The 15,292-nt window shown below is 42.0% G+C and overlaps 1 protein-coding gene across 1 annotated transcript in view; it reads left to right on the forward strand.

Moving 5' to 3' along the window:
• The window catches only part of ATG5 (autophagy related 5), a 224,947-nt gene that overhangs the window by 51,144 nt on the left and 158,511 nt on the right, over window positions 1–15,292 (forward strand). Inside the window, exon 4 of the mRNA XM_063441308.1 lies at window positions 2,417–2,495. Coding sequence (XP_063297378.1) covers window positions 2,417–2,495 — 79 coding nt within the window. The remainder of the gene's footprint in view (window positions 1–2,416; window positions 2,496–15,292) is intronic.

Consider the following 15,292-nt stretch of genomic DNA (forward strand, 5'->3'; position numbering starts at 1 on the left):
AAGTATTTGGTAATTATGTTAACTGGTTATCTGAGGGGAGGGAATCTGTGGGTTGCAACTGTTATGTTATTGGCTATTTTATACCTCCCCTGTGGGCGGTCTTATGTGTGCAAGACCGTAATAAAAACCAGACTGGTTGTGCCAGCACTGGAGTTCCTGTTTTAACCCTCAAAGTGAAGTGTCGTCTCATTCTTGGGGGAGGATTTATTGTATGCTGTTCCAGTTTGACTGCTACGAGTGTAAACCTATTCGTATGGATTCCTATTCAACTGTCTACAGCATTCCAATGCTTGAGAGGATTTATATGCTTCTTCGGTTCGGTGATTGTGGTGTCTGCCAGAGTGCTTGGAGTCCTCAGGAAACGCTAGGAGAGCATCCTTTAACGGAGGTACCCAGTCCGGGTGCCAGGCGATCCGTTACAGATGCCAACCAATCACTATGCTCTGATTTGTGTTTTTCATTTTTCCTGGCTTGTTTTTGTTTTTTAATTAATATTTTCATTTTGGTTGGGGGTGTGGGTGGCTCCTTTAGTGCCAAATAAATAATGAAAAAAGAAGAATTAATGATAAGTTGTTAACTTATAGATTTTGTGGAGTGTTTTTCACTAATAATATGGTAACTATGGTCTTGGGAAACTTTAGCCATCCTGGGGGTGGGGTAACTTTATTGGCCCGAGACTGTGCAACTTCTAGGACCTTAATGGTGTCCATTATTTTTAGTAATGAGGACCAAGAGGCCCATGGAGTAGAAAAAAAGGATAGGCCACTTACCAATCATTTTAACAATGTACCTTTTGTATTGGAGGGTCTCAGTCACTTTCTCAGTGGGGCAGAGCCAGTCATATATTTTTTTATATGACATGCTACGGTCTCACAAACCTTATAATATCTTCTCCAAATTATTTAAACTGATTTTTTGTGATGTGTTCCTGTTTGCATCTGTATTTGATAGCTTTGCACCAATTATTTCCCTAGCATCTTGCAGAGAAGGTTTCATTTGTGCATATCTTTCTTCTTCTATGCTAACAGAATAGAAGTGGAATCTTGATAAGAGAAGACAAAAGTAAAATGTAATCTATGCATTTTTCTAACCATTTTGAAAACCATAAACATGGAATGTTAAACTCCATAAGTGAAACATTGTAACTTTGCATGGCAGGTTCACTTTCAGTAGATGTAAAAGGGCTTTACATTTTAGATTATGCTGTCTTCTGCAAATTAAGTGGTCTGGGTGCCAGGTCCATCTAGGTTTAACCCTTTTCAGAGAAACTGCTATGTTTACCTATGGGTTAATCCAGCCTCTAGTGGCTGTCTCATTGACAGCCGCTAGAGACGCTTCCGCGCTTCTCACTGTGATTTTCACAGTGAGAAGACGCCAGCGTCCATAAGAAAGCATTGAGAATGCTTTCCTATGGACTGGCTGAATGCGCGTGCGGCTCCTGCCGCGCATGCGCATTCAGCCGATGACGGAAGAAGAGGGTGGAGAGTCCCAGTGCCGAGGTAAGATTTTAACCCCTTCCTCACCCTAGAGCACGGCGGGAGTGGGACCCTGAGGGTGGGGGCTCCCTCAGGGCACTATAGTGCCTGGAAAACGAGAGTGTTTTCCTGGCACTATAGTGGTCGTTTAACAGGAAGTGCCTACTGAAATAGTATACTGGAAGACTGAACATCTTTGCTTGACACATGTTTTTAAGTGCCTGATTATTTTTACCTAAATTATGCTACTAGATTATTTTATAGAAGGAAAACACATACAAAGTTTAAGCAGCTTCTGAAAAGTTTACGAAGAAGCGAATAATGAATAGGGTAGATCCAATAATTCACATAGCTATATGCAAAACATTGAAAAGGACCCCATGCATTGCCTACCTCAAAGCTGCAAAGTAGGGGGTAACCCAGAGAAAATACACAGAAAAGGAGACCCTTGAAACAAGGGGATCCTGAGAAGCAACTTTGGACACGGAAAAGGCACTTGAATGCCCGGTAACAGGAAAGAGAGAGAGAGTAATAGGAGAGTGAACAGGTGAAAGATAATGAATCATAACCTGTACCCCCAACTTGCTTGATATATCATACTTGTACAAAATAATAGTAAAAATAGATAAATAGCCCCACACGAGGACTATAGAGGAGTAACAAACAAGAGAACCCCCAAAAATATCTCTCCAATAGCTGCCTAGTATAGTATGTGGATACAACCACCTTAACTAAGGCAAACACACTAAATACCTGCTACCGCCGAAAAGTTTGCTATGCAATAAATGCTAACTTTCTAATGATCATGATTCTTTGTTATCTTTTTCAATCAAGAAAGCTTCAATGTATCGACATAAAAATGAATAGTCACAGCATCATGAATAGCAATTATGAATTATGTAAGAGCATACCTTCTAATTTATAGTTTTTGTTTTTTTTAGGCATTACCCAGTAGGTTTACTATTTGACCTACATGCGTCAAATACTTCTCTACCTTGGAGCATCATTGTGCATTTTAAGGTAAATCTAATTGTATGGTATTCTGTCTCTCCTATGTCTAAATGTGAATTACGGTGTTATTTATTATTATTTGTAATTAGAGAATACCATTTATTCTAAGCATAACAACTTGTTAAACTGATGATACAGAGATTATGAGATACATTTACATTTATTCACATTGTGTTGAGTTAGTTTAGTAAAAATAATATGCCATTGATAGCCAACAAAGAGAATGTTTTGTTCCACATGTGTCCTTTTCAGTGATTTTCCTTTTTATTTACATGCAAAGACCTTAGTCATTCTGTTTAAGTATTGGTTACGTCCCTTGCACCCATGTAAGGCTTGATTTATACACTGACCTTTTTTCAAAGCAATAGTGATCTATTAAAGGGACACTCCAGGCACCATGACCACTTCTGCCCATTTTCTTTTTTTCCCCCTACTGATCTCTTTATAGGGTGGTGGGTGCCAACTCCCACCACCCATAACCCTGCAAGTGTAATTATTGCAGTTTTTATGAACTGCTATAATTACTTTGCAGGGTTAAGTCCTCCTCTAGTGGCTCTCTATCAGACAGCCATTAGAGGGACTTCCGTGTTCTTGGAACACGAAAAGTGTTTTAAACTACGCTGGACGTCCTCACGCTACGCATGAGGACCTCCAGTGTTGCCGAGGTCTAATGCGTTCACGTGCGCCCTCCTCCTGTGGGGGAGGAGCTTGGGCAGAGCCTGACCCAGCGCCAAGGGACATCAGCGCTGGATTCAGATAAGTCACTGAAGGGGTTTTAACCCCTTCAGCAACATGGGATGGGGGATGGGAGGGAGAGGGGCACTGCAGTGCCAGGAAAACGGATATGTTTTCCTGGAACTGGAGAGTCCCATTAAGCTTCTAAATTTCATGTAATGTTTAGGCGTTTATGGCTATAAAGTGATCATAAAATTAGTTAATCCATTATATATACTGTATAATAGTACAATAAGTAAGGTCTCTAGTGCTTGTTTGTAGTGCCGGTAGGCAGCTTGAACAACACAAACCAGAGTCTCTTTTTTTATGCTTGTGGAAAAAAGACAGAGGGAAGCAGCGCCTTAAAAGTGTCCTCAAAATCCAATCGGGAAAATTCAATATGCAAAAGAGAGGACAACAAGCAAAATATGGTGTAGTATTTTGAGATAGTTGGTGAGATAAATTAAAGGAAAAGCACTTACACTTTTCGGAGCTAGTAATGAGCTACAAATATATGTGCTCGGGTGGTATTTTTCCCTGCCTATGGATCTGTGGTAAATCTTGATCTTGCTCTTGGTAGTTATATCGTAGCTGGTGTGGTACAAGCTCCCCAGCTCAAGGTATTTCAGAGTTCTGCTTGTAAGTGCACAGGATTGTAGCAGCAAACGGTCACACACACACACACACACACACACATATATATATATAGTGCTTTCTGCTGTAGAATAAATATAGAAGATAAGCAAAAATTATTATTATCGCCATTTATCCTTAGGTGGTATGTTTCCCACTATGGAATTTGATGTTAGAATCTTCTGGATAAAATCTGGAGGGTCCAAATATGGTTGAAAATAACAAAATGTATTGAAAATAAAGATTAAAACCTTAAAAGGAATAAACAGTAACCCGTTTCACCAAAGATTACAGGCTTTCGCAAAGTTTTGAAAACTATACTCACCTACCGCAGTGATCTTGATCATGGGGACAGCCTGACAACCCAACCCGGCCCTTCTGGACCATGTGATCACAATGACATCGCGATCACATGATTGGATCGGCAGTGTACTGAACTGCAGGGGGACTGCATGAGTTCTCAGGCAGTCCCCCACACCTGAAAATAAAGGGAGCAAAAAATAGTTTAAAGTGTTATGGATAAAATACTAAAATGTCTTTTTTACTTTTATACATTTGTGTCTTATTTGTCACACATTCCCTAATATCCTGGTAAGAGAGTCATAATGTCTTACACATGTGTGCTCAGTAACTATTTCCTCTGTAAAATCCTCCTACCTTCCCCCCTTCCCATCGAGCAAGCCACGTGTAACAAAATGGAGAATCACTGTTAACGTAACTGAAAGAAACTACTCACTCCCCCTCCCATCGTGTAACCAAGATGGAGCTGGAATATGGGTGGGAGAACTCTGTAATGATGACATCACATCCTGTAGGGTGGGTTTAGACAATACCCTTTAGACTGTTAATCAAATGTTGAAAGTATACTGTATGTTTAACTGTGACTCTGTACATGACGTATTTGTGCTTTAAAAGGAGCTCCCACTCCAGGGAATAAAGGCATTCCTCAGGTTTTTCACTGATCAGAAACGTTGTCTCCGGTGTGAATTACTTCTAGGGAAAGCATGCACGCATTAATTAATCAATTTGGAAGGAGTAGATAGACAAATAATCAAAGTTTTCTTTGATCTAAAACAAAAGCATTAATATAATATATAATCATGTTTAAATATTTGATTTGAAAACCCTGTTTCTCCTGAATAAAATGACATAAAATAAGTGTGGGTGCACTTAATATGAAAGAGGTAAATTCTGGTTGAACAGACATATAGCTCAAGTTCTAGGTTTTGTTTTGATTTTGTTTTGATCAGTACTTGTACAATTGCCTCTGTTCTTAAAGGGTTAAAGTATTTAATTTTTTTCCCCTACTGATCTCTTTACAGTAAACATAAATACCGCAAAATCAGATGTCATGAAAATAATTACTCATATTGGTACAGCATTTTTTTGTCAGCATAAAAAATATTCACACAGATACGAGCAAGACAATATGTGGAATAAGTTGCCTTTCAATGGAAATGTACATTTCTGATGTACCATAAATTTCTAAGACTATCAACAAGCGGAAAATGTTATATAAGTACTAGTTAGTTGTTCTTCATAGTTGTAGTACATTCTAGTAAGGTACCCCATCATTTTCAATACTTGCAAATCCTAGCTGCCATTTGTATAATGTTGTAAACCTATATTTGTTAAAGGACCACTATAGTGCCAGGAAAACAAACTCGTTTTCCTGGCACTATAGTGTTAATAGGTCCCTCCCACCGAGCTCTAAGGGGAGGAAGGGGCTAAAAGCTTACCTTTCTCCGGGCTTCCTCGATGCTGGGGGCTCTCCTCCCTCTTCCGCCGAATGTGCATGCGCGGCAAGAGCCACGTGCGCATTTAATCAGTCCATAGGAAAGCATTGAGAAATGCTTTCCTATGGATGCTGGCGTCTTCTCACTGTGAAAATCACATTGAGAAGCGCTTCTAGCGGCTGTCAATGAGACAGCCACTAGAGGCTGGATTAACCCATATGTAAACATAGAAGTTTCTCTGAAACTGCTATGTTTACAGCAGGCAGGGTTAACCCTAGATGGACCTGGCACCCAGACCACTTCATTGAGCTGAAGTCGTCTGGGTGCCTATAGTGGTCCTTTAATATTCTTAATTTAGAGATTTTTCATTGTTACAAATCAGAAAATGTAGGTTTGATAAGTGCTTGACATCCCCTTGAACTAGAATATATGGTCATTTCAACATAATCACCAATCAGCTTCTCCTCATAGTGACGCATTGAATCAAACTGAGAAATTTGTAGCAAAGAGGTTTCTCAGCAACTGTTGGTAATTTAACTATTAAAATGGATGTTGTATTGTGTGTAGATCTGGGTGTACAATGTAGGGAGAAAAAGTTGAGTGTAGAACTTTGGAAGCTTTTTGTTTTCTGGCCTCATTAGAAGCAGTGTGGGAGAAAAAGAGGATTCATGTTCTTTAGGAAGGTTGGAGAGATTGTGCAGTTAAAGAACTACAAACAATACAGCATCCATTTTAAAAGTAAAGACAAATAAGTCGATGGGGCCTGATTGAATACACCCAAATTTATTAAAAAAAAAATCTTGGTGGTATACTAGCAAAACCATTAACGGATTTATTCAACCAATCATTGTTAATGGGAGTAGTCCCAGAAGATTGGACATTAGCGAATTTTGTGTCTATTCACAAGAAATTTAGTAGGGAGGAGTTGGGCCAGGGACTAATGAGAATATTTCGAAAATTGGGCAAACTAGATGGCCCGAATGGTTCTATCTAAACGTCACATTCTATGCTCTCCCCAGACTGATGAAAAATAACAGCATTTACCGAAAGCTTAAGATGGATGTATAGATCTGGTCTATATTTTTTTATGATTTTCTACTTACGCAGATCTGTACTTTTTAACTTTGTCATGAAGTTACTGTCCCCACAAACTTTCTTACTTTCAGTGTGTACAGGGAGCCATCTTAGACATGGCAATTTAAACTCTTGGGGGACTTTATTCATACAGCTTATTATAATGGTGCTAGGATGTTGTCCTGAAAAATAGATCTTTATTTTCCCGATATTCTCTTAAAGCTGCAGTGTGGACATCTGGCACTTTTTAAATACAAGTAATAATAATAATTCCCTTATGTTTTCTAGACATAAGTGTGATAGGCACTCTGGAGTGGATTTTATTTATTTTTTATCATTTATAATGTGGAGCATTACAAAAACCGCAATAATCAGAAAGCATACCATTCCACTTTTTTGTCTGGATTGGGATGTGTTTAAGTCCTTATAGTGTAACATCCCTCATGGAAAATTATCTTATTAATAAATATGATTTGGAAGCTTCAATTACAAACTGATTCAGGCTATGTCCCTCTTTTACCGAATCATGCATATTTCTTGTTTCTGCAAAGCTTAGGATGCCATGACAAGTAAGTCACATGGTACTTTCCCCAGCATTCCTATCAATCTGGAGTCAAATGGTGTTTAGAACCCCGCTATTCCTGCACCTCTCTATTTCTCTTTCTGTGTTCTTTGACAATTGTCTTTCTTTAATTGATTCATTGCTTTTTCCTTTGATGTCTTAGTATAATATTCTCCTCTCCCTTTCAAATGGAGATATTCATATTCCAATGGGCTTATCTGGTGAGTAGATGCAAAAATGGCATTTAACTTTTGTGAGATATATCAAAATTATGTGCATGGCCTAAACTTGGTGTCCCTGCAATTCTAGAACAATTTGCAATGCTGCAATGTTAGTACAATATACACACACACATATATATATATACATATATATATATATATATATATATATATATATATATATATTAGAAAAAAAATCTTCTTAACTGCTTTAGAGTCACAACAATGCAGTAACTGGTATTATTACTGGTTTAGACCTAATGCAGCAAAACATCAATTTTTTGACTCTGCTTTTATGAGCTTACATTCTATAGAAAGGTGAGGTCCCCAAAAAATAAAAGCGGTTATTGAAATGGAGCATAGTGTGTGTCTTATAATGAACCCTAGATTGTCTTTATGAAATTGACACACAAATTGCTGACTAAGAACCATTGCCTTTTGCTCTCTGAACCATGAAAGGGAGATATTGAAAAGAGACCTCAATTGCTTTATTTGTAGTCGCTAGTCATCTCAAAATCTGTCATCCAGGGCATGACTTTACATGTTTTTTTTCGGTCTCTGAAATTACTGAACTAACAGCGATAACATCCAAACCGTTTATCAAAACCACTGCACTTTTAATGCAATACAGGAACGTAGCCTCCCTTTCAATTTACTAAAATGTGGCTCTAGTTCTGAGTCACAAGTTCCATCACGGTGCACGCATAGCCCTATTTTTTTTTCTTCTTTTTCTTTCTTCAGTTTGTCCTTAACCAAGCCTAGAAAGGTTTGTGTTCATAGTTACATAGTAATTCGTACTCGGTTTCAAATCACCATATTTGCTGTGTGAGTCCTGAGCAGTGATGTATTGGGGTGGTATTTGGGGTTTTCAAATGTGTTTTATTTTTTATTAATTATATGTGAGAATTGTTTAGAAAATTAGCAATTTTTTTTTAAAGAGCCACATACATGATGCATAGTATAACACAAGAATATATGTATTTTATTTTTATTATTTATTTGAATCACTTCATGAATCCCCATAGCTTTAAATGGGGTATGTTAGAACAAGAACACATACTTTATTTACACGAACACATTAAATTGTAATGCAATCGCCTGTTATGTGAGTTTTGTTGTGGCAGATCTCTGTGGTACATTATGTTGTCTGTAAAAGCTGGGGGTGCTGCTATTCAGTTGACATTACTGTGAACCATTTTTCTGCTGAGCTCCTGATGCACACTAAATGAAGGTGTGTGATTATGCATAAAACATTTGCCTTCATCCCATTTCTGCACTCTAAGTGTGTCTTGGTTATTGACGATGTTAGGCTATTATATCCTGGTGACGTCAGCTGCTAGGGCCCACCCTTATGTCAACTGGCACTTGAAAGCAAAGAGATGGGTGGGTACTGGGCTCAGAGGCACCCTAAAAAATGTCAGTGATGTGAGTATGCTTTGTTTTAAGATATACACATGACATATGGAAAAGGGCTAAGACTGCATTTTTTTTTAAAGGGGAAAATCCCAATCGGCTATGTTTTAAAAAGCAAAAAAAGAAAGAAGAAAACTTTCCCTGCTCAATGCCTGAAATCATTCACATGCATAACAGGGTACGTAATGCAAAGTCACATCTATAGAGAAGTTGTTCAAAAGGCAGTCCCTTAAAAATATGAAGCAATTTGCGTTGTAGCCCAGTCCTCACATCAGAATGTTCTGTTGAAGATCTTCTCATTCAGAAACGTGTAAAGCTGTTCATCTGCCAGCTATGTAGACAGTAATCAAGTGCACGCAAATGTAAAGGTTGGTGTAGTGGTTATGTTCTCTATATCGAATTGTTTGGAGCCACAGCTGGAAATCTCCCCTTCGTCAGCTGTATTGGTGATGTTGAGTTAACACGTGGTCATGGTTAATGTTATTTGGGTCTAACCTGCCTGGCTGAGGTTGTTGGGCTAACCCAGTCATGTCACTCTTAGCCAAGTATTGCTGCTTGTGAATGGTTTGCCCTAAGATTGGGGATTGGAGCCCTGAGACACTAGGAAATATAACAACTGCAGAGAGCTATACTGGCTGCACAACAAATACATGAAAGTATTAAATATGACATTACAATATAGGAACGTCAAATACATTCTGCAATCCCAGTATACAAACAGTTCATTAAGTAGACATAATACACAGAAAATCATCTGAAATAGTGCATTACCTTTTAAGCAGCACTATGACCAGATCTTAGGGTAAAATCATTCTTATGTTTTATGTATTTTGTGTACAATAGATCCAGTTACAGCTGGAAGGGTTCTGGGTACATCTCGCGCTGTTAACACCCTACGAACCAGAGTACATGCGTTCAGAGCTTTTCATGTACTCTCCTATACCTATAGCTAAACTAAAATGAAAGATTTTCAGACGTGTATTTTTTTTTCTTTCTTTGAAATATAAATATTTCAGATAGGTATTGTGCCTTATTATGTCTGATTCACATGCATTTCCCATAAAGGCACTTTTTACCAATATCATCATTTATTTATTTATTTTCTCGTATTATCTTTCTCCTTTTTTGTTTCATTGTTTTGTTTTTTTCTTTTCTTTTTCTTATATCCAGTTATTTATCTTTATAAAATATTTAATGCTTTATTACATTTTAAAAGAGTTAAGTTTCATACATAATTTATCTTATAGTCATATTAAAATCATATTTTAGAGGGATATTTGCTAATTATCTAAAAAATAATAATTCATCATTTATATCCACATTCTACATTCCCACCAGAGGGGTGGAGGGAGTAAGACAGGTCCCACTGGGGTACACCATCAATTAATGCTATCTCTGAATATTTTCCTTATATCCCATATATCATTATACTCAGAATTGCTATTACCTGTATTACTTAGTCTTGATTCTATATTACATTGAAAGTCAAGTTGGTTCCTTATTCCGTCCATATAATTAAACCTGGCTTTCTCCAGTTTCTTGCAATGCATAATTTTATGGCCATAAAGATATGGACAAGCAATACCTTTTTTTTTTGTAAATATATTTTTTATTACGATATGTACGGATCAAGATGAGACTCGCAGGTCTCAAGCTGCATGTAAATCAATTGTATAGGACACAACATGTGTCAGAACATAATAAAGAATAAGACACAAGATATATCACAGTTGACTGGGCGCGCAGGCCCGTGTTAGTATTGGACTCGCAGGTCCTTAATTGGAGTCAGCGATCCTCTCTAATGGATCAAGCTACAATGAAACCTTTAGCTTCAATCATGCTATAAGCCTGAAACTTATCCTATCCAGTAGCGTATATTCAGGGTCATACAGACTCTGTAAGTGTGTATCTTGACATCATGAATGGGAATTGTCGGTCATTTCTGTAACATCTAACTATCCCTTTCGGGTTTCCGACCTAGTTAGGCCTCTTGCACTGGGTTATGGCTCCGCACCCTTCTGGTCGGTGCGTATTGGTTGGGTCGGGGTCAGAGGGGGGGGGGGGGTAGGATCAGGTAGGGAAGGAGGGGTAGGGTTAGTTGTTGTCTCCGTGTCAGTCGGTCTTGGGCTCTCAGGTGTTAGACTTGTCAGTATCGTCTGGAATTCTGGTTTCGCAGTCGTCCGTATCCACTGCATCCAGATGTCTAGGTATGTCTGTTGTTGCGGTCCAGCCGCGTACATAGTGAGTTCCTCTATGGCTCTGAGGTCTTCCATTTGGGCAAACCATAAGGGTAAGGACGGGGTCACTTTCGTCTTCCAGAACCGTGGGATCGTCTGTTTCGCTATGTTTATGATCCGGATCGTGAGCGATTTTTTTATATTTGGATGTGGGGGTGTTTGTGTGGTGGAGTAGCATGGCTGCCGGTTCAAATGGTGGGGGATTGTCCGAAAAGCGGGTTATAATGGCATGAATAGTGTGCCAGAAGGATTGTATCAGTTCGCAGTCCCACCATATATGCCTGAGTGTGCCTAACACCTTTTCGCATCTCCAGCAGAGGCGAGACTCTGTCGTGTCTATGTGATGTGCTGTGGCAGGTGTACGATACCATCGTGTGAGCAATTTATAAGCTGTCTCTTGGCTCTTGCTGAATATGGAGCAGTGGTGTATGATATTGCACATCTTTTCCCATTCCAGGGTGCTAAAAGTTTGGTTCAGGGATTCCTCCCATTTACCCATAAAGTTAGGCGTTTCAGTTGGTGTCTGTGATTGGAGAAGGGAGTATAGGTGCGATACCCCATGTGGTAGAGGGTCCGGGTCAGAGCACAGCCTTTCACAGGCCGTGAGATCTCTGCCGAGAGCCTGGCCCTGTGGAAAGAGTTTTATGTAATTGCGTAATTGTTCATATTTAGAGCGCGTTAGGAAGGGCTGGGAGGTCTCCCCACACAGTTCTGTCAGGGTTTTCATTCCCCGTCTAGTGCAGACGTGTCGTAGAAGAGGCAGGGGGTCGTTTACCAGTGCCCTTAAGGCTCTCAGGTCTAGGCCCGGTGGGAAGTCCGGGTTATGAACCAGGGGTAGCAGTGGGGACGGGTGTGTGGAGAGGGCATGACGTCCGACACTACCTCGCCACACCGTCAGTGTCGCTTTTGTGTAGGTCGAGTATCGTGTTTCCTTCCCTGACCCCCTGGCAGGGAGCCACGGGAGGAGGGCGGCTGGTATGCCCGCTTCGTACTCCTCTGCAGTTTTCCATAGCTTGCTAACCCCCGGTTTGGACCACTCCACCACACGTTGCAGGTGGCATGCTTTGTAGTATAGTGTGAAGTCTGGCAGGGCAAGACCACCTTTGTCTTTGGGTTGTGAAAGCAATGTATGTTTCAGTCTGGGTCTCCTCCCATCCCAAACCTATGACCCCAATGCTCCCCGGAGTGTCGTGAAGAAGGATGTCGGGATCACTATGGGCAAGGCCTGGAGGAGGTATAGCAGTCTCGGTAAGAAATTCATCTTTACGACTTGCACCCTACCTAACCAGGATATGTGGGGGAAGGCCCACTCCCTCATCTCCCTCATCAAACTCCCTCATCAAACTGGGTCAGCAGTGGGGTGAAGTGGGCCGTGTATAAATTTGTTGCGTTCGCTGTCAGCCAGGTGCCTAGGTAGCGTATTTTGTTTAAAGCCCATCGGAAATTATGACTCCTACGCAATTGGTCGGCTCTATGCGCGGGTACACTGATATTTAGGATATAAGATTTTGAAAAGATAATTTTCAGGCCCGAGAGGAGCCCAAATGCCCGAAATGCCCGCACTAGGTTGGGTAGGGAGATCTCTGGGTGATAAAAAATAGTAGGTCGTCCGCGTATGCGGCTATTTTATGATGTGTATCTCCTGTATATAGGCCGGTGATATCGGGGTGGCGTCTAATGGTGTTTAGGAACGGCTCCAGGGCCAGTACAAATAGTAACGGGGAAAGGGGACATCCCTGGCGTGTGCCATTGTGTATCGGAAAGGCCTCCGTTAGTACCCCATTGACCAGCACGTGTGCTGTCGGCTTGGAATAGAGGGCTCTAATCCATCCCCAAAGGTGTGGTCCCAGACCCATATGTGCCAGCGTTCGGAACATATATTCCCAGCTGACCCTGTCAAAGGCCTTCTCCGCGTCCGTGGAGAGCAGGAGAAGGCCCGAGTCCACCCCGGATTTCCTATGCATAAGCGTGAGGGCCCTAATAGTGTTGTCCCTGGCTTCACGTCCCATCACGAAACCCACCTGGTCCGCATGAACCAGACTGGGCACATGTGTTTGGAGTCTGGTCGCTAGGACCTTTGCCAGAAGTTTAAGATCCGTGTTGATGAGGGATATAGGTCGGTAGCTCCCACAGTGTTCCCGATCCTTTCCCTCCTTGGGGATGATGGAGATGTGTGCTGTTAGTGCTTGCTCGGGAAGGTTGTGTCCCTCTCTGATTGCATTAAACATTTCTACTAACGGGGGGTACAGTATGTCTGCAAATCTCTTGTAGTATTTTAGTGGCAGTCCATCAGGGCCTGGGCTCCTCCCGGGTTTAGAGCTTTTGATCGCAAGCGCCAGTTCCTCTAGGGTAATGGGTTCTTCCAGTTCGTCAGCTATGTCTGTCGTTAGGGAGGGGAGTGTATGGGCTGAAAGGTATTCGTCTATAGAGTCACGGAGTCTGAGGATGTGTGAGTCTGTGTGTGGCCGCGGCATCGCGTATAGTTCCGTGTAGTATGCCCTAATGATCTCCTGTATCTTAGTGGGGTGCCTGTGAATGCGGTCAATGTAGGTGTCTTGCCTCTTTTTATTGAGCATGCGCGCTAAAAGTTTCCCACTCTTGTTACCATTTACGTGAAAGAAAGCCCTGTTGCGCAATGCGGCTCTGTGGTGTTGGGAGTGTAGGAGTGTAGTTAGCTCTCTCCGTAGACTTAGCAATGTCGCCTGGTGTGTGGGGAGTTGTAGTCGTTTACTGAGGGCGTCTAGGTGTTGTATGTCTGCCAGTAGTGAGGCCATGCGTGCCTCCCTCTGTTTCTTTAGGAGTGCGCCTTTTTGTATGAAATGCCCCCTAACAACACTTTTGTGTGCTTCCCACCGTACGGTGGGGGACGTCTGGGTACTATTGTGTGTGAAGTATTCGTGTAGTGTGGTTTCTATTTCGGCCGTCAGTTCTGGCTTGGCTAGTAGGGCCTCATTTAACCTCCATTTGGAGATCTTGGGTCTGAATAGCGGGGACTTCAGGGTGACCGACACCGGTGCATGGTCCGACCACGTTGCGGTGCCCTGGTCAGCCCGAAGTGCCAGCGGTAGGTGGTATCGTGGCATAAAGAGGTAGTCGATGCGGGTGTATGAATTATGTGGGTGTGAATAAAAGGTATAATCCCTTTCATCGGGGTGTAGGGCTCTCCAACAGTCCACTAGTCTTTCCCTTGCCAAAAGGGCCTTGATCGCTGTAAGATGTTGGGTAGGGACGTGAGAGCGACCCAGGGAGGAGTCCCACTTAGGGTCCAGAGCCACGTTCAGGTCTCCCCCTAGTACCAGCACGCCCTCTGTGAAGCTCTTAAGGGTGCGGAGTATCCGGGCTAGGAAACGATATTGTCTACAGTTTGGGGCGTATACGTTAGCGAAGGTGTATATTGAGCCTGCTATCTCCCCCTTTATGAAAATGTACCGTCCCTCCGGGACGGTCATCACCCCCTTTTCTTTAAACGGAATGCGTTTGTGAAGAAGGATTGCTGTCCCCCTGGATTTCCCACCCTGGAAGTCACTGTAGTATCCGATGGGATAGTGCTGATTAGTCAGTGAGGGTCGCGACCCCTTTCTGAAGTGTGTCTCCTGTAAATACACTATGGATGCCTTATGGGAGAGGAAGTCCCTCATGGCTCCCGATCTTTTCTCGGGTTTGTTTAGGCCCCTAGCGTTGAGGGAAAGGACCGTTATGGGGGCCGGGGTAGTGGACATGGTCGAGACCTGTCTGTCGGGTGTATGAGTGCTGTCTTGTCCGTCCGGCGGTCAAGTGGTAGGATGGGATAAGGGGGGTGCAGGAAAGTATAGGGTAAGTGGGGTGGAAAGGGTCAGGGGTTGTATATACACAGTTGCTGTAATCAACGGTGTTGGAAAAGAGCGTCGGAGGGCAGGGGCCCCTCCCCTGATACTTGTCGGCAGGGAACCGTTCCCCTGATACTTGTCGCTCACTCCAGTAGGGCAGTTGAAGGAGTCCCGGAATTCCCAAGTGGGCAGGGCCCAGGGGACCAAGTGCGCTCGCAAATCGGTCGTCGCTGACCACTGTGGCCTCTCGGGGCGCCACCCAGTCAGGATATTCTGTCTCCCCGACTTACGGCACAACCTATCAAGAATGAAGCATATATGTCAACCTCACCTTAGAAGAACAATAGTAACTTTAACATGTATATCAGCCTTTACAAAAAAAACATTTCAACATAGATCCCTCATGTACC

The sequence above is a fragment of the Pelobates fuscus genome, chromosome 2 (genome assembly GCF_036172605.1).
Source record: "Pelobates fuscus isolate aPelFus1 chromosome 2, aPelFus1.pri, whole genome shotgun sequence".
NCBI lineage: Eukaryota > Metazoa > Chordata > Amphibia > Anura > Pelobatidae > Pelobates > Pelobates fuscus.